Source organism: Miscanthus floridulus, chromosome 14, assembly GCF_019320115.1.
Source record: "Miscanthus floridulus cultivar M001 chromosome 14, ASM1932011v1, whole genome shotgun sequence".
Lineage (NCBI taxonomy): Eukaryota > Viridiplantae > Streptophyta > Magnoliopsida > Poales > Poaceae > Miscanthus > Miscanthus floridulus.
In genome coordinates this window covers 81184150-81206270 of record NC_089593.1, presented here as the reverse complement: position 1 = coordinate 81206270, position 22121 = coordinate 81184150, and the positions used below count along the sequence as shown (strand labels likewise).

Below are 22121 nucleotides of genomic sequence, written 5' to 3'. Positions count from 1 at the left end.
CATTAAAAAAGGGAGAGCCTACTCCTCCCAAACAAGATGATAAGTCCAAGTAGTTGGTGGTGGCACAAGTAGCAGCTCCAGTGCAGCAGAGAGTTGCTCCTCGTGTGTCTAATTGGGGTCCCCCGGTTGCACCTCCAATCACACCACAATGGGGCCCTTATAGGGTTTGGGTGACATATCCTCCGGCACACCTATGCATCATCAACAAAGGTGGGGAGAGCCTACTGGTCATAATTCATGATAATCCGTATTTAGCCGATTGAACAATGGTCATTCAAGCTCACAATGGATGATGGGCGGCCATGGAGAATGCAGCGATGGGTGAGAGCAGGAACTCCCTCCTACCACCGAGGAACTTTGGCCTAACGTGTCGAGGTTCGGCACCAACGTGAGGTCACGGACATGCATCAGGGCACATCATATAGTTGGTGGTGAGGAAGAGGATGTCCCCACAATGCCCATCAATGCCGAGGGTGCGGTAACCATTGGAGAAGAAGTTGAGTGCCACAGGCAGCGGCGAGGGCGTGGAGGCAAGTCATGGAGACAGTTGTGAATGGAGGTCGGCGATGAGGCAGCGGGGTCTAGTGCGGCGGGTAGAGGAGAGGGGCGGTTGTGGCGGGGAGGGGAGGGGCTCTAGGTGCACAGAGCCACTAAGCGTGTCTAGGCGGTGCGGGGTGGCAGAGGGGTAGGGCCATAGGGGGCAACAACGATTGAGGCAGAGCAGAACTAGGGCTATTGTCATTGATTGGGGAAGGGCGGAGCAGGACGCAGCATGATTGGTAAGCGCGAGGAGCAACGAATCGACAAGGTCGATGAAAGATACAGGTGAAATCACTATGAACTTTTTAAGTAGCGAAGAGGAGAAGGTATACCTCATGTCTTGAAAATGGTGTAGTAGTATCTTTTCGGTGGCACTTAGTGTCTCAAACATCTCACGCCAGAGTAGCCTCTCTAGAAGATTGTGCAAGCCCTTCATGTCAAAACAATAGCCGTTGTCGCCGCCCAAGTCCGACTGGTCGCCATCACCGTCGCATCTAGGAACATTGCCGCCACCACTACCAGCAGTTTCGACAACCTCATGGTGCTCATCAGGGTCCTCGACGCCCTTGTGAACAACGCCGCACAAGTCCGACATCTAGGATCTCAGCGTCCACTCCCTCGGTGGCCTCCCCGGATGAGGTGGGGTCGACTTGGCAGCCCCGGCAATGGAGATCTCTGGGATCTCGGCGTTGGCGACCTTGGTGGCATCCCCCGAGATAGAGATGTCACAGGCCTCGATGAGGACGTCCTTGGGCATACCGACAGCGGCACGGCTGGCCGTATCAACGTCGTCAATGCTGCCGAGGACGGTGTTGCCGCAGACGGTGTCGGGGTGGTGGTCCATCTCGCCGGCCTTGACGCTGGGGACGCTGCCACCGCCATCGGGCTTGAGGATGCCGTTGGAGACGTTGCGGGGCATGTATACCACCATGCCTTGATTGGCCTTGGAGTCGGGGATGCCGTCATGCCTGATGCCGCCAATGCCGTTGCCGAAAGGTAGGACGCGCTGCCCGTACGGTGGATGGAGAAAATTTTGTAGTGCACATAAACCTCAAATTTGTCATTTTTGTATGAATTTTTTCAAAAGTGATTTTGTATCCCAACTTTCACTGTCACTGGGGACGACGAAGCCGCCTGGAGACAAAGCTGCCGCTAGGGACGATATCGCCGCCATTGGAGACATTGCGGGGCGTGTGCCCGCCGATGCCAGTGCCAAAAAGGATGTGCTACCGGTACGGCGGAAGGAGGCGTGCCTGTGGCACCACAGCCCGACGAGCACAGCTGCGGCCTACCTGCTGCCTCAATGCTGACACGCGGGGTGCCAGCGCGGCGGCGATGGCACAGCTGCCCCTAGTTGTTGTGGAAGCTAGCAGTCTTGCGAACGTGGCCATCTCTGGAGGCGGTGGTGGGCACGCCCCTAGCTTTGGGAGAGGGAGTAGGGTTACGGTTTCGTGCTCCTGCTGCCTTGGAGCAGCGATTTGGGGTTTTGGGAAGGAGTTGGTGGCCTGGTGGAGTGGTGAGGGTTAAAAAGAGAGACTCAGGAGAAGGGAGGGAGAAGGAGAGGGGTGCTACGTGAAGAGCGGAGAGAGAAAGAGATAGTGAGGGATGGCAGTTTTGCTTTTGCAGGGGATGCCGTCGTCTGGCGGATGGGACGAACGGGCCCACACAGGCCAGAGGCCAGAGGGACAGGACGGAGGGCTAGGCCAGAGGCCAGCAGCTCACAACTCTCAAGCACCCTAGTCAGCTGGCCTACACCCACCACACACAATACTACTACTCCTACACAACACAAACATGTCCTAACGTTCCCCTCCCATCTCATCTAGTACTTCAGTATTGTTTTCTCCTCATTCATATTCCACTTGCACAGAAAAGAGAAACATGGACTGGATGTATGCCCAGGCTAGGGCTATGCTAACCTGCTACTGCGAGGAGGGAGGATCGCAGGCCATGCTGGATGCACTCAGGCTCAGCTCAAACAAGTCTAGCTGCACATCCGGAACCCTCTTTGACCATCAATTAAAGGGGGGCATGGTTCCTGCTCTTACTATGTCCAAATAAGTTAAAACCATGACCAAAGTAATATAATGGCATGGGTGAATGATATGCCAAGATATTTTAGTTTATTAATTAATTAAAGCAGTTGTGTTTCAATTATTATATATTGTACTAGTTTGTATACGTGTAATAACCACACGTGCTGTACTACTTCTGTGGCATACAGGTCCCACATAGCTTTAAACATAATGAATAAACAAAAAGTGCACCAAAGATGAGATGCCATTCCTACTGCATTTAAGATTTTAGGAATTTCAACACTATGCTTTGAACGTGCGTGTTTCAAATTGGATATGCCGCAACAATAGCCTGGAAATAAAATTAAAAATCATTTCAAGGTTACTAGTACGTGTACGTACCAAGACAAAAGGTAAACCTCCAAAACAACGCATTATATGTAACACCCCAGTGTTAAGCTTTGCATTTGGCACTTGCATTTCATGAGCACAAGCATGATCCAAGCATTCATGAACATGAACATATGAAATTTCATCTCATTCTTATACATTATCACATGAAATGTTGATTGTATATATATGCTTATGCTTGCAATCATGTATGACCAATGTATGAGATGGTTGTGAGGTCATGAAAACACCTTAGACACATCTAGGATGGTAAATGGAACAATGTTTGTATTCATGACATGGGCCAATTTTGTGTCCAAGTGTTGGTTTCATTTGAAATGTCATTTTCATGATACTAGTTTGACTAAAGTTGAACAGTACCTTAGATTGTTTGTATGGCTGTGTGACCTACATAAAAGTTGTAGTTCTTGTCATGGGTAACAAACTTTATTTAAGGGTCATGAGCTAATTCAGTGTCTAACATGGTCAAATAGAGCTCACAAGTATCAACAAAATGTTGTTTTCAAAACTTAAAATTTTTCGTGTTGAAACTGTTTTCATATTTAAAGTACCTCACCTTGGAGCAATGTAATTTGTAATCCAGTGAGAATTAGATGATGGTTCCTAAAGCAAAGTTGGAGATCTCACATAGCTCTACAACTGTTATTAAGGAAGTTTTTGCTAAATCGCCACTGATTAGGAGGACGGATCGCTTGAACTTGCTTCGTCAGTCAGGTTCAGAGGTGACTGAACCGACGCCGCGCGCGCGTCATGGCCGACCGGCCACAGTTCGTGCCCACCGCGTGGAGGCCGGCCACCGGTGTTGGGCCCACGCGTCAGTCAAGATCTTTCATGCGCCCTCCCTTCTCACTCGCTCTCACTCGCTTCGCTCTGCCTCTCTCTCGCCTTCGCCTTGCCTAAGCTGAACTGAGCGCCGTCGCCATCGCTGTTGCAGCTCTACCACGCTTGCATGCCACCACCACTGCGCCATTGTGCAATAGCTCATGCACACAGCTCCGACACCACCTCCTCCACCTTGCTAACCAGCTAGCACCACCATTCGAGCAAGGGTAAGGCCGCATTACGTGTTGCTATCGCTGCCATGGCCACAGAGCGCCGCCGAGCTCTGAGCTCACCATAGCCAGTCTTATCCACCACTCCTCCTACCTCCTTCTCCCTGGTTTCGTCATCACCTTAGGTCATAGATGCTCACATCGTCGTTGTTTAACCGCTACCGCCACCGTCACGCAGGAACGCGCGCCGCCGCCGTGCGCGTCCGCCATGGCTACAAGCACACGCTTGTCGCTGCTGACTTCACCGGCCACCCTTAGCCCACTCTGGTACCTATTACCGTGTCACCTAGAGGTGTTGCACCTTCCCCGATGATGGAGACCTACCTTCGGCCGCTGTTTTGTCAGAACGGTGACACCACCATCGTGCTCTGTGCGCTGCCGTGCCGCTATGCACGTGGCCGGAGCTCACCGCCGCTTCACCGTGGCTCGATCCGCACCGTAGAGCTCCACGAGGGTTTGTAGTTGCTGTAGTCACACTGGCCTAGCCATGCTGTTGCCGGGGATGGCCGGAGCACCACCACGCGCCGCCGCCGAGCCGCCATGCTCGCTAGCGAGCTAGCTCCGGTGATCCTCAGAGCGAACCGAGGGTACCTGTAGGTGCGGAATAGGATGGGGAACATGTTGGTGGTGACCTCGTGGCCGGTGACCTCGCCGTCGGTGAGTTCTCGCCGGTCAAGGCACGCCTCTGTATGACAGTGCGACCGTTTGCGGGCTGTCATTGTACTTGTGATCTTATAAATTGGTCGGTTCTATTATATTATATGTGCATCATCACATGTGAACGCATTATGCAGGGGGGAGGGGGGTGGATCTCCTACCGCCTTCTTTTTACCCTGGCTATGCCAAAAAATTGGTAGCCAAAAGCAAATGAGAGCTAAAATACAATGGCGTGACTTTTATTTTTTTTCTTGGTATGAAACTAATAATCCAAGAGTGCTAATTATATGCATGATTTAAGGAGCATCTTTACATATTAATAAATGGATTTTTTTGCAAAAATCACCATATAAGTCACTTGATTCTGATATTCCACCACGTAAAATGTTTTGTTGCACATGCCCAGCCCCTAGTCCATCCCATTGCACCCTAGTATGCACGTGCTTCATTTGTTCTTGTTGTTTCCGCCAACATGCATAGGCCCATTAAAAGCCAAGCTAGACGTATCATGACTATTTTCGGTGCTTCGATTATGCTTATTCACCATGTTGTGACGAAAAACTTTTACACAAAGTGAAAATTGGTGTCACAATGTTTAGTTTTCATGGATGGTCCTTTACACACACACACATTCTAAAGAATACATAAACAACTCTCAATTATCGAAAAAAAATTAAATTGGCTATGTACATAAGTGGTGTGTGCTTTTTGCAAAAAAAAGTAAGGGTTGGGCTTTTGCAATAAAATGACTTATGGGGTGGAGTCTCTCGAAAGTAAGGTGCACACACCGGATGTATGTCATGCACCTTTCTTATCTTCTGACCCGGACACTACCTGCCATATGTGTCCACTGGAAAAGCTTCGGTGCTAGTTCTAGTGCCCTTCTAAGTTGATTTTCTTCGCGTCCTTTTTTTAGGTTTCACTTCTTGTTTGTCTTCTAGGGTCTCCAATACTTCCCTTGAACTTCATTTGATGTGCTGATTGGTGTCACAATTGAAAGCTCTAGTTTGGTTTTGGTGAATTGATGAAACCCTAAGTGGTAACCTAGTTTATCAAAGTGATCATGAGATAGGTAGCACATTCCAAGTGGTGAAGCAAATGAAGATCATGACATGATGATGGTGATGCCATGGTAATGATCAAGTGCTTGGACTTGAAAAGAAGAAAGAGAAAAACAAAAGGCTCAAGGCAAAGGTATAAGAAGTGGTAGGAGCTATTTTGTTTTAGTGATCGAGACACTTAGAGAGTGTGATCACATTTAGGATCGATAGCCGTACTATTAAGAGCGGTGAAACTTGTATCGAAATGCGGTTATCAAAGTGCCACTAGATGCTCTAACTCATTGCATATGCATTTAGGATCTAGTGGAGTGCTAACACCCTTGAAAATGTTTGTGAAAATATGCTAACACACATGCACAAAGGTGATACATATTGTGTTTAGCACTTGGGAGCAAGGATAACAAACTTCACTGGCGGAGTGTCAGACCATAGAGTGCGAACAGTCCTACGGTGCCATCGGCGCACTGTATAGAAAAGACAGGGTTTCACTGAGTGGACCGGACGCTGGCCTCAACTAGATCAGCGCGTCTGGTCAGTAGAAGCAGTGAAGACACTGGCGTCGGTCTTTGACCGGACGCTGGGTCACTTCATGACCGGACGCTGAGTGGGCGTGTCCGGTCCCGCTGACATGGTGGCACATAGAAGAGGAGAAAGGACCGGATGCTGGTGCTGCGTTCGATTGTGACCGACCGGACGTGTCCAGTCGCGAGTGGAGGCTTACTAGAAGTGACCAGACGTTGGGGGTCCTGTGTCCGATCGTGGCACTGTGCTGCGTCCGGTCATCACTTGACCGTTAGGATCGAGCGCTCAGTATTTGAAGAGAGGGATGACATGGCAGCCATCCATTGACCGGACGCTGGTAGGGTGCGTCCGGTCGATCGGACCAGAGCATTCGGTCACCCCGAGCAGTGCCCAGTGAAGGGGTAAAATGGTTCTATTTCATGGGGGGCTCCTATTTAAGCCCCATGGCCGGCTCTAGCTCACTCTCTTGGCCATTTGCATTAACATAGCAACCTTGTGAGCTTGGGATTGTATCCAAGTGCATTGCTTGAGTGTTTGCATCTAGAGGCACTTGGTGTTCGTGTTTTGCTGCAGGATTCGCTTGTTACTCTTGGTGGTTGCCACCACCTAGATGGCTTGAAGAGCGAGGATCGTCGAGCAGAGGTTGATGATTGTCTCCGGCTCCGATCGTGGTGATTGTGAGGGGTTCTTGACCTTTCTCCGGTAGAGAGCTAAAAGGTACTCTAGTAAATTGCTCGTGGCTTGTGTGATCCTTATCTTGTGTTGGTTGTGCGGCACCCTATTAAGGGTTTGGCGTGTGATGCTAATTAGCGCGTGAACCACCAAGTGAGTGAATCACCACAATGAGGACTAGCTTGCCGGCAAGCAAGTGAACCTCGGTAAAAAATCATTGTGTCATCATTTGATTTCGAGGTGATTGGTCTTCATTGGTATTCATTCTTCTAATTGATTGGTTCATTCTTTGACTCGGTGGTATAACCATCTTGCTCTCTCTCTTTATATTACCGTAAACTAGTTTTCAAGCTCTTTAGTGTAGCTAGTCGTGAGAGCTTGTTAGTTTGGTTAGTGTGTCTCTTTAGTTAGCCTTTGAGAGCACACTAACTTAGTGTAGTGACATAATCATTGTGTGGATAGAGACTATATAAACTAGAATTGTGGTAGGTGGCTTGCATTTTTAGTAGGCTAGCGCAACACTCGCTTCGCTTCATATTTGTCTAACCGGTTTGCTAAGTGTTGTTGTAGAAATTTTTATAGGCTATTCACCCCCCTCTAGCCATTAGGACCTTTCAACAATATCTAGTTTTCATGGATGGTCCTTTACACACAAGCACACATTCTAAAGAATACATAAACAACTCTCAATTGTTGAAAAAAAATTAAATTGCCTGCGTACATAAGTGGTGTGTGCTTTTTGCAAAAAAAAGTAGGGGTTGGGCTTTTGCAATAAAATGACTTATGGGGTGGAGTCTCAAAAGTAAAGTGCACACACCGGATGTATGTCATGCACCTTTCTTATCTTCTGACCCGGACACTACCTACCATATGTGTCCACCGGAAAAGCTCCGGTGCTAGCTAGTTCTAGTGCCCTTCTAAGTTGATTTTCTTCATGTCCTTTTTTCAGGTTTCACTTCTTGTTTGTCTTCTAGGGTCTCCGATACTTCCCTTGAACTTCATTTGAGGTGTTGATTCCCTGAACTTCACCTTTAGCCTAGCTCAAGTCCATCCTTGCATCTATCCATATTTCTAAACACTTGATATACTAGCAAACATGGTTAGACCCATTGATTATGTTGTTACTCAACCACCAAAATCACTAAGCTCTTGCCAAGGTACATATTTCTTACATTTGGGAGTGTACCTATTTCTAGCTAGCTCATCCATTATCATCGTGAAGTTTGTTGATGATTGTAGTCGACCAAGATTGGCGGCATTGACTCAGATAAGGGGGCAACATTTGGTGACTTTGATTTGGTGGTACTTATTAGGTCCAATTCCTTGGCTCCGAGAAAAATCCCTAGGTTTAACCTTAGTTGCTTGTATGTGGTAATCGCTCGCTTCCTTTTAAAGACATTGTCTAGGGTTCAAGAATCTTATCAACTACTCCCTCTGTCCTGTAATATAGTGCATTCTAGGAATTTTAAGACAAATTAAGAGAGAACATAAAAGGCGCATGTACCCTCATTTTATTTTCTAATAAGATACTATCATCAACGTAATTAATGGTGATTGGTTGATAAATGGAAAATATTTAATGCAAATTGGTTTTTGTCTTCTAGAATACATTATATTTGAGGATAATTTTTGAATACTAGAATGCATTATATATTACAGGACAGATGGAGTACATGGTACCCAGGTACCCCAACTAGGAGCGGGTGGCTCGATCCGACTACTCGAGAGGCCCAACCGGACATGAATACCTCATCTATTTGGTAGACAAGCACAATAAGGTATACATGGAAACCAACTCCATCTGTTGTAACCGGCTAGGAAACCTACCTGTAAACCGATTAGGATTCTATTTATACCCCTACAGTTTGGACTATATAAGGAGGGGTGGGAAACCCCTTATCAACATCTCTCGAATAGATCCACAACCCATAAATAAATATATAGTACAAATCCTGAACTCCGCAACCAGCCCTAGCACACATGATACATAAGCAATACAACACTCATGATAACATCGTGTCTGAACCAGTATAAATCTATGTCCCATGCCTCTTAAAAAACACGAACACCACATATTTTTTAGCAAAAAGATTTTCAAATAAAAAATATAGAAAAAAATTGAAGGGGCGTCGGGGCCTGGACGCAATGGGCCCACATATGGGTTGCCCAGCCCAACGCTGAACGTTTGGTGCCTTAAGATTTAGGCTGTTGGGCCTTCTGCGCTTCCAACTCTCACATTCAAGAAAAGCATCCTACTCGGCCCATCAAGTCGTCTTCCTCCTCCGACCTCGTCCCGCAGCAACGCAGCAGCAGCGTCAGCGGCACGGCTCCTCCCTTCTAGCCATTCCCCGGTAGGCCATGTCTGGCGGCGGGTGCAGCGTACGCGCCATCTGGATCCTCACGCCCAACGACACCGTAGCCTTCTCCAGGTACCCATCCGAGCTTTTCCGGTCAGGATTTGGCCCCTCTGATCCCATGGGGCTCACCTCTTCCTCCCTTGCGCCAGGCGGTTCGCGGTGGTGGAGAAGCGGTGGCGTGCCGCGTGGGAGGCGGAGGAAGGCGATGGAGAGGGAGACCGGAGGGGCACCGGAGCGGCGCCGTTGCTGTTTCCCGCCGACCACGAGGTCGCCGCCGCATTCGCCGAGCGCCGGAGAAGGTTCGCTCTGTCTTTCTCTTGGTCCTTGAGCTAGCTTTTTGTGCTGTGGATGTTTAAATACCAGTTACTGGATTTTACTTGTGAGTACAAGTGAATTGGGACGGGTGTTAGAACATTATTCAGAGTTTCTGATTAATGATAAAATGGTACCCTTTTTTTTGTCTAAAAACATACTACAATCTGAAAGCTCCTAATGCATGTATAGCAGCAAACAAATAAGTAGCTACAGTTCTTACAAGAATTGCGATTAATTTCTGCACTTCATTCTCTTAAACTGTAGGTAAGCCTGTGTTGTTGTGGCATAATTCAGTAATGCTGTTGGGTGAGATGTGATACATATTTGACAGACATTTGACGCTCTGCAGGGAGGGCACTGCACGCGGTTCAGGCATCCGTACAAACGTATCGTCTGTGGGACTGGATTCTTGGGTTGATGATCCAATTACCCGCCACATTATCTCACTACGCCTGGATAAAGTGGAAGGGGATGGCTTTATGCTGTGGCCTGTGGTTCTGCAAAAGCGTGGAGGGTATTATGTCCTTGTGTTGCCTCTGGTGGATCCTCAGCCATTTAGAGCATATGAGAATCTCTTGAAAAGGTCTGATTGTGGGAGTTCGACCAAGGAGAATGGCAATCTTTCTTCTATCCTGTTCAATCTTCCATGCATAACAGGGTAATGTAAGTTTGCTTACCTACTATATTTTCATGTTCTTCTTTATTGAAGTTTCATTCTGTTGACCATCAATCAACCAGCACTTCATCAAATCAAATGTATAAAAACTTGTGCAAGATTTTTAAGAAACAGAGAGCAAAGCCCCTGATCCCCTTTAAGATTTTTTGGAAGTGATATAATGACATCTTTAACATTTAATTAACAATCATGATCGTTACATGAAAAGTTGATATAGTTCAACACCAGCAACCTAACTAGCTTGCACGCTTGCTCTTTATGTTCAATGTAGAGCATTTATGGTTGCTCATGTTATTGGGGACATAATTACTGGTGATATTGCTGAACCTGAGGTGATCGTTAGCTCTGGGCCGTCTGTTGGTGGACTCTTGGATTCATTGACTGGAAGTATAGGCATTTCAGCACGAGCGAAGCCTATTGCCGCACCTGTTGCAGCACCAACTGCTTCACTCTCTTCTCCTGTTGGTGCTGCTCAATCAGACTCCTTAAAAGGTGGTGTAAGGCTTTTTGACAAGGATTTACTGCGGAACTTCATCATTGGTGCAATGCCTTTTGGTTAGTGTTAACAAAGCCTCCTATCATGGCATATAATACTTCATGTTCTCTTGTAAAGCTTCTTCATGGATCTATACTCTAATGAACCAACTTAGCTAATAGTTTGTTTTGGCAGGCACACCTCAGGATCTCAATTATGCCAATGTTACTTCGATTAGAACTACTGGATTTTCTGGTGATCCTCTTCCGACAGACCAGAAACAACCTGCCTGGAAGCCATACCTGTACAAAGGGAGGCAAAGGATTATCTTTACTAGCCTGGAAACTATAAATGCTGCACTGTATGACCGTGATGATGTGCCAGATTTCCTTTCTGTTTCAGGACAAGTGACCTGTAGGGCTGAACTTGAAGGACTACCTGATGTTTCTTTGCCATTGACTGGGTTAAAAACTGCTCATGTCGAGGTGTCATCATTCCATCATTGTGTTCAAGCTTCAGAGCCCACTGCTAATAAGCAAACCCTTGTTTTTCAGCCACCATTAGGAAATTTTGTATTGATGCATTATCAAGCACCATGCAACATTGCTCCTCCTGTTAAAGGGTTCTACCAGTTATCCATGGTTTCTGAAAATGAAGGTGCTTTTCTATTTAAGCTGACATTGATGGAGGGTTACAAGTCTCCCTTCATTATGGACTTTTGCATGATTACAATGCCATTCCCTCGAAGAAGAGTTGCATCGTATGACGGAAATCCATCAACTGGGACAGTTTCAATGACAGAGCATTCAATTGAATGGAGAATTGTTTCAAGCGGCCGGGGACTCAGTGGTAGGAGCATTGAGGCTACCTTCCCTGGTACTGTTAAATTTCTTCCTAGAACAGTACAGAGAATAAATTCATCATTTCGATCAGTTTCAAGCACTGGATATACTGAAGATAGTGATAGTGAGCAAGATAACGCTAAGAATGGAGCTAGTTTGGATGACTACATCATGGAAAAAATCAATAAGGATCTTCAGGCAGTTGATTTAGAAGAGCCATTGTCTTGGCAAGCGTATAATTATGCTAAGGTATTCCTCTACCAAACAGTGTACTATGAGAGCTTGAGAAAACTTATTATCAGTTCCTTTTGTTTTGAACATGGTACCGTACCTGGGTGAAAGTGAATATGGCACAGGGAAATAGTAGATTGATTGATAGAGTACAGGGAGGTACAATATATAGGAAAGGATCAAGTAGGGTTTATAGAACACACCTCTTCAACGGAGAACCTTGCCTAATCTGTAATCATCTACCACTATTCCCTAGAGGCAGCCCAGCCACCAGGCGTGGGCGTCAAGGCCCATGTGGCCGGCCCTATAGGCGCATATTCTAACACTGGGAATGGTATGCTTGATCTCCTTTGTCATATTCCCTTTTTCAGCTTGGTAAGTTATAGCTAACTATGTTGGTTCATATAGGACTGTGAAACACTTGACTTCTGTATTATTTCTTCATATGGTATCTAGGCCCAAAGCTGATAAAAATATAACTGGAAATCAGTATTACACTTCATTTATATCAACTAGGAGTATATTGGTGATGCCGGTGGGTATGTGGGACCTGTTTATCTATGCATTCATGCTGTTGAATTTCCAAAGACTTTCCTAGATTCTTTTGTCTGTCTTTTCTTTTGTTTTAGTTTCTTGTTAGGTTTCTATCTTCTCAGTTGATTGATTATGAACCTCTTCTGTAGGTTTCTTTTAAGATCACTGGAGGCACGCTGTCTGGTCTTACAATTGATCCAAAATCTGTAAGTTACAAATTACCTTTCTCACTCAACTGTGGTGAGCTGTCATCAATAAATCCATTCTTTGGCTAAACATATTATCCGATCCACAGATCTGGTAGACAATTATGTTCATAAACTTATTGGCATATATATCTAAAATGAAATATTGTTGATAATCACTGCATTTTGTTAAGTCGCAAAATGGCAATCACACCTCAACATGTCACGTGTTTACAGATTTATCTAGCCACCTGCCCACAAACACCTATGGAAACCACAGCATCTAGATTAAAATGTTGTGTTATTTTGGTAGTAGCTCAAGTCTGAGAAAATCATGTCTCGGTTTGAAGTCAGGCAGAATTTCTTTACTCAAGATTTTCTGCTTAAACGCTCTCCACCTTAAAAGGCCCTTTTTTTTTGTCAGCGTGATGATGTTATACTGCTGCACAGGTGATAGAATAGGTATTGAGGTTGTTGTGCACTTGTGATAGTGCTAGAAGTTCTTCTTCTTCTTCTTCTTTTTTTTTTTTTTTTTTTTTTTTTTGGTATCTGATGCTTTATTGAAATATATAGATGAACTAAAATACATCATGTTTTGATGCTTTAATGACCTCCTGCAGGTAAACGTCTATCCTTCTGTAAAAGCCCCAGCTGAATACTCAATGCAGGTATCGTTATCTTGAAAGCTATACAATTTTGCTCCAGCAACCATTAAATAGTGAACCTGCTGAAATTGGATAGTGAGTTTATTTTGTATTATCTTCTGTCACCCTACAGTTGTGTATGCTTACATCTAAATGAGCTTGTTATGTCAGTACGGAGATAGTGACAAACTAATACACACTTGATGTGCCACCACGGTGCTTTTTGTGGCTTCTCTTACAAGAACATCTCTTTATAGAATGGCCACTTGAGAACTTCCTGTCATTTCTATTTCTGTTAAGTTTCAGAAAATTACAAACTTTTGGTAAAAAGCCGCCAAGAGACCAGAGGAAGCGAAGCTGTCTCTGTAGCAGTTTAGTACTGAAAAAAAAAACAAGTACAGTGCGTGCTAGTTTAAGTGGCTTTGGTGGTTAACTATTCTTCTGATGCGCTCTTAAGCTTCATGCCTGCTTAGTTTTTTCTTCTTCAGAAAGCAGACTTGATATTTTCATTACTCCATTTTGCAATAAAACACTTACTATTTGCCTGATCTGTCTAAATTTGAATTCACTTGGTTATGACTAATAGTTGCAAGAGTGCTTGTCTGATTGTGAGCAGCATTGATGAGATATTGGTCTTTTGACAACTGACATGATGTGTGTATTGTTCACCCCTTTGACAGGCTTCTTCTGGAGATTACATTCTGTGGAACACCTTAGGAAAATGTCCGACAGCTGCATTGCCTAGAGAATTATGACTGTCAGTGTTGTCCAGCATACGCACCGGTGCATATGGTTTGGACATGTGCAATTGAAGAAAAGCTTGTCCAACACCGGTTGAGATGGTTTGGACATGTGCAACGGAGACCTCCAGATGCACCGGTGCGTAGCGGAATCCTAAGCCAGGACAGTAACGTGAAGAGAGGCAGAGAAAGACCGAAGTTGACTTGGGTAGAGGCAATAAAAGGAGACTTGAAAGGATGGAATATACCCAAAGACTTAGCCTTAGATAGGAGTGCTTGGAAGACAGCTATTCACGTGCCTGAATCTTGATTGCTTCTGATGGGTTTCAACTCTAGCCTACCCCAACTTGTTTGGGACTTAAAGGCTTTGTTGTTGTTGTTGTAGTGTTGTCCAGCATACGATGCCATCACATTTTTGTGCCTGTCTTTTGCTGCCTGTACAGACTTCAGAGCTGTTCACATTGTTCATCCTACCAGATCTGTGCTGGGAAGTTGTTCCTTTTGTATTTAGGAGTTCCTTTTTTTTACCAAGGAGAAAAACTATAACTAAGCCTACAGATCTTGCTGTCTGAAGCCCAACGACGAAATAGTCTTGAAGCCATGATCTTATGGGCAGTGGGATTTTTCATCTGTTACGGTTGCGGACCTTTTGGTAGCTCTTACAAGTGAGGATTTGGTGTACCAGCGAGATTTAAGCGAGAAATCCCTATTACATGCTGCTGTTGCAATGCCTTGTAACAACACGACTACAGGAGCGAGGCTCATGACATGTTATTATTATATACGTTCCCTTCTGTTTAACTTCTGTCATGTTTTGGTTAGGAAAAAGCTAATTGACAATCTGAGTGATTTGGATTTGCTCATCCGTTTTTTGCTGTGCCGCCGTGCATCATGCCAGAGGCGTCTGCGGCAGCTTCAATAATTGTGGTCAACTATGATGCTTCGGTGCATGTTCACTGAAACAATGCGTTCTTTGCCATTGCCATGGCATGTATGATGTCGTCAGAGATAGAAGGGATGGCCTAGCCACGGATTTTTTTTTTCTATTTTAATCCTTTTTTAATAAATATTTTAATAATAACCGCTACCAAAAAGAAATTGCACAAGGTAGCCCTTTTAGTCGCGTCAGCCCCGCAGGCGCGACAACAACACTTTGTCACGCCACATGCGCTAGCGCGACAAGGGGTGCCACGGTGGCACCCATAGTTGATCAGAGCTGGCATGGCAGTCCGTGGGGCCCGTCCTGTCGCGCCAGCGACACCGGCGCGACAGGGCTGTCGTGCCGGGCGGGCTGGCGCGACTGGGAGTTTTAGGTTTTAGCCAGCCCGGCCCAGTTTCTTCTCTCTTTCCCTCTAGCGTCGTGGCCTGCCGCCGCCGCTGCCACCCCACTGCCCGCGCCTCCACACACCTGCCCCGCTCCTCTTCCCCGCGATTCCGACGACCCTCGATCTCCCTCTGCTTTCCCTCAGTAGGCGTCGAGAGGGCTCGCGAAGCCGCGCCCACGGGGACCAAGCCGCGGCCTCGATGGCTCGGCGCGGCGGCACTACCGACCGGCTTCCCTCTGCACCGACTAGTGGACGTCCCCGGTCCGTGGAGTCGACTACATTGCCAGGTTGAACTCCGCCTCCTCGATTTCTTGTTTTCTTAGGTTATACCTTCCATGAGTAGGGTTAGGAAATATGTGATTATGTCGATGGATGTAGCATTCACTGTTAGTAGTTGATGCGTACAATTGGTTTAGGATATACTCTGCCCGTGGATTTGATGTAAAGTACGTGTTGCATGGACCTAGGTAGTTGATGCATGGAGTATTTAGATCGGTTTGGTTCTTGGCTATAGAGGAATTGGACGGAGGCGGCGCGACGGCGATGAATTTCGCCGGCGGCGGGACGGCCTGGCGGCGGAATAGAGAGAGGAAGAAAAGAGAGAGCGGCCGACGTCGGGCTTTTACGGGCGAGGGCGACGTCATGGCTTCGGCAACGTCTTCGCGAAGTCGACCACGCGGACGCCCGCACGTCCACGAGCGAGAGGCGGCGCGAAGGCGGCCAAACGGCGCACAGCGGTGACGCGGCAAGCAAACTGCTGCCTGTGTACTGTTCATGTCTACCGGAGCTTCTTCCTCCCTGTCTTTCTCTTGATTCCATGTAGAAACTTGATGATCTCCATTAACAAAAGTTGCTCATCTATCTTTGATCTCCAATTTTCTTTAGGGGCCAACATCAAAAGATTACTAGTTTTAAAGATTTTGAGTTTTGAAAACATATACATGGAAACTGAAAACTGAATTCAGTTTCAGTGCCTTCGTAACAGATTTGATTAAGCATTTTTAGGTAATTAATTAGTAACCAAAACACTTCTAAACAATCCAAACAATAGCATAGTATTGAATTACAAACTTCATACAATTCTTAGAAGCAAAGTTGCACAAATTTTATTTATGAAAATTCATTTATTAAATCACCAAACATTGAACTTTATAACTAAAATCAGGGACTTAGTCAAATTGGCTAAGTGTGGGAATTAGTCTTTGGATTCAATCTTTGAGCTCAAATGTAAACATATTTGACTTAGAAATACTATCAATCTTTGATCCCACATTATAAAGCACACTTTGCACTACAACTTTTGTTTAAACAAAATTTTATTTGTTTAAGCAAATTTTCATTCCATAAAATCACAAAGATTCTTAATCAACATTATCGCTAACATTCCATGGCCTCACAAAACAAAACATATGTGAAAGGATCAAGATGCCCAAGAGGGGGGGGGTGAATTGGGCTAATTCTAAATTTCTTTGCACTAATTAAATCCTATGGTTAGCCCAATTAACCCCTTGTGCCTAGAAAGTGTTTCTAATTGTTCTACCGCACAAAAGACTTGCAACCTAAGTTCCAATCCTACTCTAGCATGGCAATTCTATGAATGTAAAGACAAGAATTGAATTGCTCAAAGTAAATGCTCAAAGTAAATAGAGAAGGAGGAACGCGGCGATGTTTTGCCGAGGTATCGGAGAGTCGCCACTCCCCACTAGTCCTCGTTGGAGCACCCGCGCAAGGGTGTAGCTCCCCCTTGATCCGCGCAAGGATCAAGTGCTCTCTACGGGTTGATTCTTCGACACTCCGTCGCGGTGAATCACCCACAACCGCTCACAACTTGAGTTGGGTCATCCACAAGCTCTCCGGATGATCACCAAGCTCCCAATCACCACCAAGCCATCTAGGTGATGGCGATCACCAAGAGTAACAAGCACAAACTCTCACTTGACCACGACAAGCCTAATGAGAAGGTGGATGCACACTTTGCTACTCTTGATCTTCACTAATGAGGGCTCTCTTTGGGATTCTCAAATCTCAATCACCTCACTAGGACCTTGCTCTTCTTGGCACTCTCTAAGGTGCTTCTAAGCTGTTGGAATGGGCAAAAGTACCCCCACACACGAGTAGAGGTGGTATTTATAACACCGGCTGAAAAACGAACCGTTATGTGCCTCTGCGGGGTGACCGGACGCTCCGGTCATGTTGACTGGACGCTCCGGTCAGTAACCCTAAACTCCAGTGGTTAAGTGTTGACCGGACGCTAGCCAGCGTCCGGTCAGCACTGACCGGACGGACGCTAGCCAGCGTCCGGTCAGCACTGATCGGACACGTCCGGTCACGTTTTCCCCTCACTGGAACCTTACTGATGTCGACCGGACTCTGGACCCCCAGCGTCCGGTCACTTGCTGAGCAGTGTCCGGTCAGTAGCCGGAACCTGATCAGCGTCCGGTCAGCATTGACCGGACGTGTTCGATCAGGATTCTCCCTCTCTGGGACCTTACTGGAGTCGACCGGACGCTGGCCCTCAGCGTCTGGTGACTTGACCTCGCAGCGTCCGGTCACTCCAGACGATTTCACCTTGGTTAAATGAATTGACCGGACCCTGAGCCAGCGTCTAGTCAGTATTTGACCCTCCATTCACTTCCAACTCTCGAACATATGTGAATGAAGTTTGCTCCATTGGATCAAAGGGCTATTGTGGAGGTACCTAGTGCTAGTTTTAACAAGTGTGCACCACATCTAACTCACTAGACTCACCTAGGTCAAGCTACCCGTTCATACCCCCCTTAATAGTATGGCCAAAGGAAAAATAAAGTCCTAAACTACTCTAAGTGTCTCTCCAACTCCAATCGACACTTAGAACTAGTCCATCCTTAACCTTGTCGTCCATCCTTTGAAAACTGAAACGATTTCCATCGTAGGGGCATGACAACCTTGATTGCCCAATGGATCTCCATTACCGTGACCTAACTTAATTGTTTCTGCAAAACACACATTAGTCACAGTAATCATGTATTGTTATTAATCACCAAAAACCATCTAGGGGCCTAGATGCTTTCAATATGTAACACATATATATGCTATAGTTGAAACATGAAATGATAAACATGACACAAGCTTTATGATTAACATGATCAAGGTTTCATTAACTCAAATGCAAGGGACATGATTAAGAATATGCATGCACATTTTGAAAAGATTAGTAAGTCAGTCACAAGAGATTTGCCTCTGCCTTTTAAAAAGTTTAAGTTAGGTCATATTTGAAAGAATTTGACTCCACCTCTGTCACCACTTGTTAGGTGTTACACTAAAGCTCACAATCATCCTTTGACTTGTTTAAATTAGACTTAATCCACTGCTTAACTTTAAGCTGACACCTGGGGTGTAACAGCCACTAAGTTTGAGGGGTAGATTTGACTGTGGGAAGGAACGAGCACACTATGTGTTGATGGCTTTGTCATGTGAGGATGAATGGAAGAACTACATAGAAGTTGTGAAGAGTAGTAGTGTTAGGTGCTTGAAAGTTGTTGTGGAGAAGGCGTGTAGCCCATTTGTGCTGCCTATGGATGATAATGTGGATACGGAGCCCAAAGAGAACCTTACCCAAGATGAAGCGTTGCAGGCAGTTGTCGTTGGAGAAGATCATAGGTTATTTGAGGTCAGTGCCTTGAATGATGAGTTTGATGAAGAAGTGTTTGTCGAGGATGATGGCACCGGAGATGGAACACATGATATGGATGACATATCCCAAGGATCGGAGGATGACGAAGTTGGTGTTGCCTTAGTGGACGAAGTTGGTGTTGCCTTAGCGAACGAAGATGACTTGACATCAGGGCAAAGTACTTTGGATGATGTGTTGGAGGACGAGTACAGGTCTGAGCCTAGTAGCGAGGATGAAAGCGATTATTGTGACGTTGGGTTTACGAAGTCATTAGGAGTCCTAGTTGACGGGTCATTGAGAATGGAGTACAATGACGTCGAACTTAGGCAATTGAAGGTTGTCCATGTGGAGGTACCCTCGGTACCAAATTTCATGGACATTAGTATGGTTGACTAGGCAATCTGTGACACCGGTTTGATGTTGTTGGCCGATGCGGTGGCAGAGAGTGAGGAGATAGAGATTAAGAAGGGAATGGTGTTTGATACGTTGGAGCATCTCAAGTATTTTCTGATGGATTATGCCATTAGGTTTCAGAGGACTTATTATGTCACCCACTCTGACCAGCACAAGAGGTACATGATGCTTTGCAAGCATGGATGTGATTGGGGACTATGGGCTCGGAGGCAGAGAAACGGAAAATGGAAGATCCGCAATGTGAGGCAACCTCACACGTGTTGATCTTCGAAGTTGAAGGGTGTGCACGTGTAATACACAGCCAAGTACCTTGGTCGTCATCTTTGTTGGCCTTGTTAGAGCCAATAGCGACACATCAGTTTCTAGCATTGTCAAGACCATATTTGGTTTGACTGGTTATAGAGTCAAGTACTCAAAGGCATGGCGGGCAAAGCAGCATGCTATCAAGTTGCTATGGGGCAATTGGAAAGAGGCTTACAACCAAGTTCCTAGGATTCTAAGTGCCATGAAACACTTCAATCAAGGGCTTAGATGGTATCCGTATCCCGGTCGCATTGTCACTAACGTGGACAGCGTTCCGAAGCATGTTCTACAGAGAGTGTTTTGGTGTTTTGCTCAGTCGGCGAAGGCATTCAAGCATTGTCATCCCTTAGTACTTGTTGATGGCACCTTCTTGACAGGCAAGTACAGGGGCGTTCTGATGATTGCTATTGGAGTGGACCCAGACAATCAACTTATCCCTTTAGCATTCACTTTGGCTGGTGGTGAGAATGACGACAGCTGGTGTTGGTTCATGAAGCTTGTCAGACAGAATGTGTTCCGTTCATTCAGCAAGATATGCATGATCTCAGATTGGCATCACGGTCTACTGACAGCTACAAAAAGAGCATGTAGATGGACGCCCTCCTCTTGAGCATCGGTGGTGCATGAGGCACTTTGCTGCGAACATATTGAGACTACAGAAGAAAAAGGAGGTTGCACAGAAATTGAAGTCACTATGTGGTGTCGAACCAAGGAAAAGTTTGAAGAGACGCTTGCCGAGTAACAGAAGGTTCTCAATGCTAGGGTGAAGAGGTGGCTAGAGGAACAGATGCCTCAGAGGGACAAGTGGGCTCTTGTATTCGATGCAGGAGGTCTTAGGTACAGCGTGATGACTACCAATTCTTTGGAATCGTTCAACAAAGTGTTCAAGGGTATTCGTGCAGTGCCCGTGTCAGGGATTGTGGAGTACTCGTTCAGGAAGTGCAATGAATACTTTGTGAATCGATGGAACATAGCAAAGTTTTCCAATGACAAATGGAGTAGAGCCGGTAGAAAACATTTGGATGTTTCAGAGATGATATCTTCCAACCAATTGGGGGAAGCATTTGGGCCATCGAGGCTAGTGTATAATATCAGGTCAGTTAGAGGTACCAATCCGGGGGGCGAGAAGTACGTTAATAGGAATTATAGGGTGGACCTTGACAAAGCGGAATGCTCTTGTAACATTCCACAACTGTTTCATGTGCCTTGCTCCCATGTCATCACAACTTGTAAATGCATGGGTCTAGACCAAGAAAGTGATAAGTTCATGTCTCCTTTCTATCTCATGTCAAACACTCTCAAAGTGTGGGAGTCGAGCTTCGAGCCTTACCTAGATCCGACACAATGGCCCGAGTACTATGGGTTGGATTATGTTCCTGACCCAGACCTTCTCAAGACAAAGAAGGGAAGAAGAAAGAAAAGCGGCTCTGAGGAGTTATGGATGCATCAAACGGGTATTGTGAAGATATGTATGGTTTTGAAGACTTTGATGAGGCACCAGGTCAGGTCCGTTGCTCCAAATGCCACAAAACCGGTCACACTGCTACCACTCATAACAAGCGTAAGAAGGCAAACAAATTACCAACACAGAATGGAAGTACCAGTGGTTAGAAACCTATTAAGGTACATAGGTTATAATAGGTGTTGGTTATATATTTCATGCCTTTGTTCCATGTTTTTTTAGCATTTTACATGTTTCGTTTATAATTTCCATATTCTAACATTCTGTTATCTTTTTAACAATTGTAGCATGGCACACTCATAGTACCCCCTTCTTGAGACCTACTATGACAAGGACCACTGAGCGCACTTGATGGTCGATGAGGGCAGGGTAAGTGATTGACACAAATATTTCATTTCCATGCTCAATTCGTAAACTCCACTATCGTTTCATACAATGTTCCACATGAAGTAAATGCTTGTCTTTACAGTAAACATTTTATCTCAATCTGCCTAAGTAGCAATAAGTAACAGTATTGGTTCAACTAATATTGAGGTGTGTAACATTCAACTTTTGCCTTGGGAGTCAAAATACTAGGTAAATTGGAAGTAGGTGTTGTTGTAGATGACAAGAAATAGGCACCCAAATTGGAGCTAAGAGGTGGGTTTTAGTTGAAAATACTTAGTTTTAGTTGTAGATGTGATATCATGTCATTTTCGGTGTCGACATGAGATCACATCTCCAACTAGTTTTAATTGTACATGTCATATCATGTCATTTGAACATGGATAAGTCTTGACTCAGAAGCCAAAGCAACACAATAGCAATGCCATATAATAGTGATGTATTACCCAAGTCGCATGGATTTGTTAATGCATTCCCTATAGAACCGGTGTAGGCATTCCATAACTGTTATAGTCTTCTGAATGATGCATAGCAGCATAAGATGGTTCCACAATCAGTAAATTGAAGTTCATATTCAGTTATGCAACAACAACATGTTTATAGACTTTTTGTATGACACCAATAATGAAATTGACAAGGAGTTATATCTGCA

At 45.4% G+C, this 22121-nt stretch overlaps 1 protein-coding gene across 1 annotated transcript; it reads left to right on the top strand.

The window, feature by feature from the left end:
• Positions 1 to 9181: 9181 nt before the first annotated feature.
• Positions 9182 to 14730, top strand: LOC136504980 (AP-5 complex subunit mu-like). Its single transcript, XM_066500031.1, has 8 exons — positions 9182 to 9359; positions 9437 to 9586; positions 9952 to 10260; positions 10550 to 10833; positions 10949 to 11844; positions 12510 to 12566; positions 13166 to 13213; positions 13870 to 14730. Exons 1-8 carry the CDS (start codon positions 9289 to 9291, stop codon positions 13942 to 13944), a joined length of 1890 nt encoding a protein of 629 aa, XP_066356128.1. The 5' UTR covers positions 9182 to 9288; the 3' UTR covers positions 13945 to 14730.
• The last annotated feature ends 7391 nt before the right edge of the window (positions 14731 to 22121 follow it).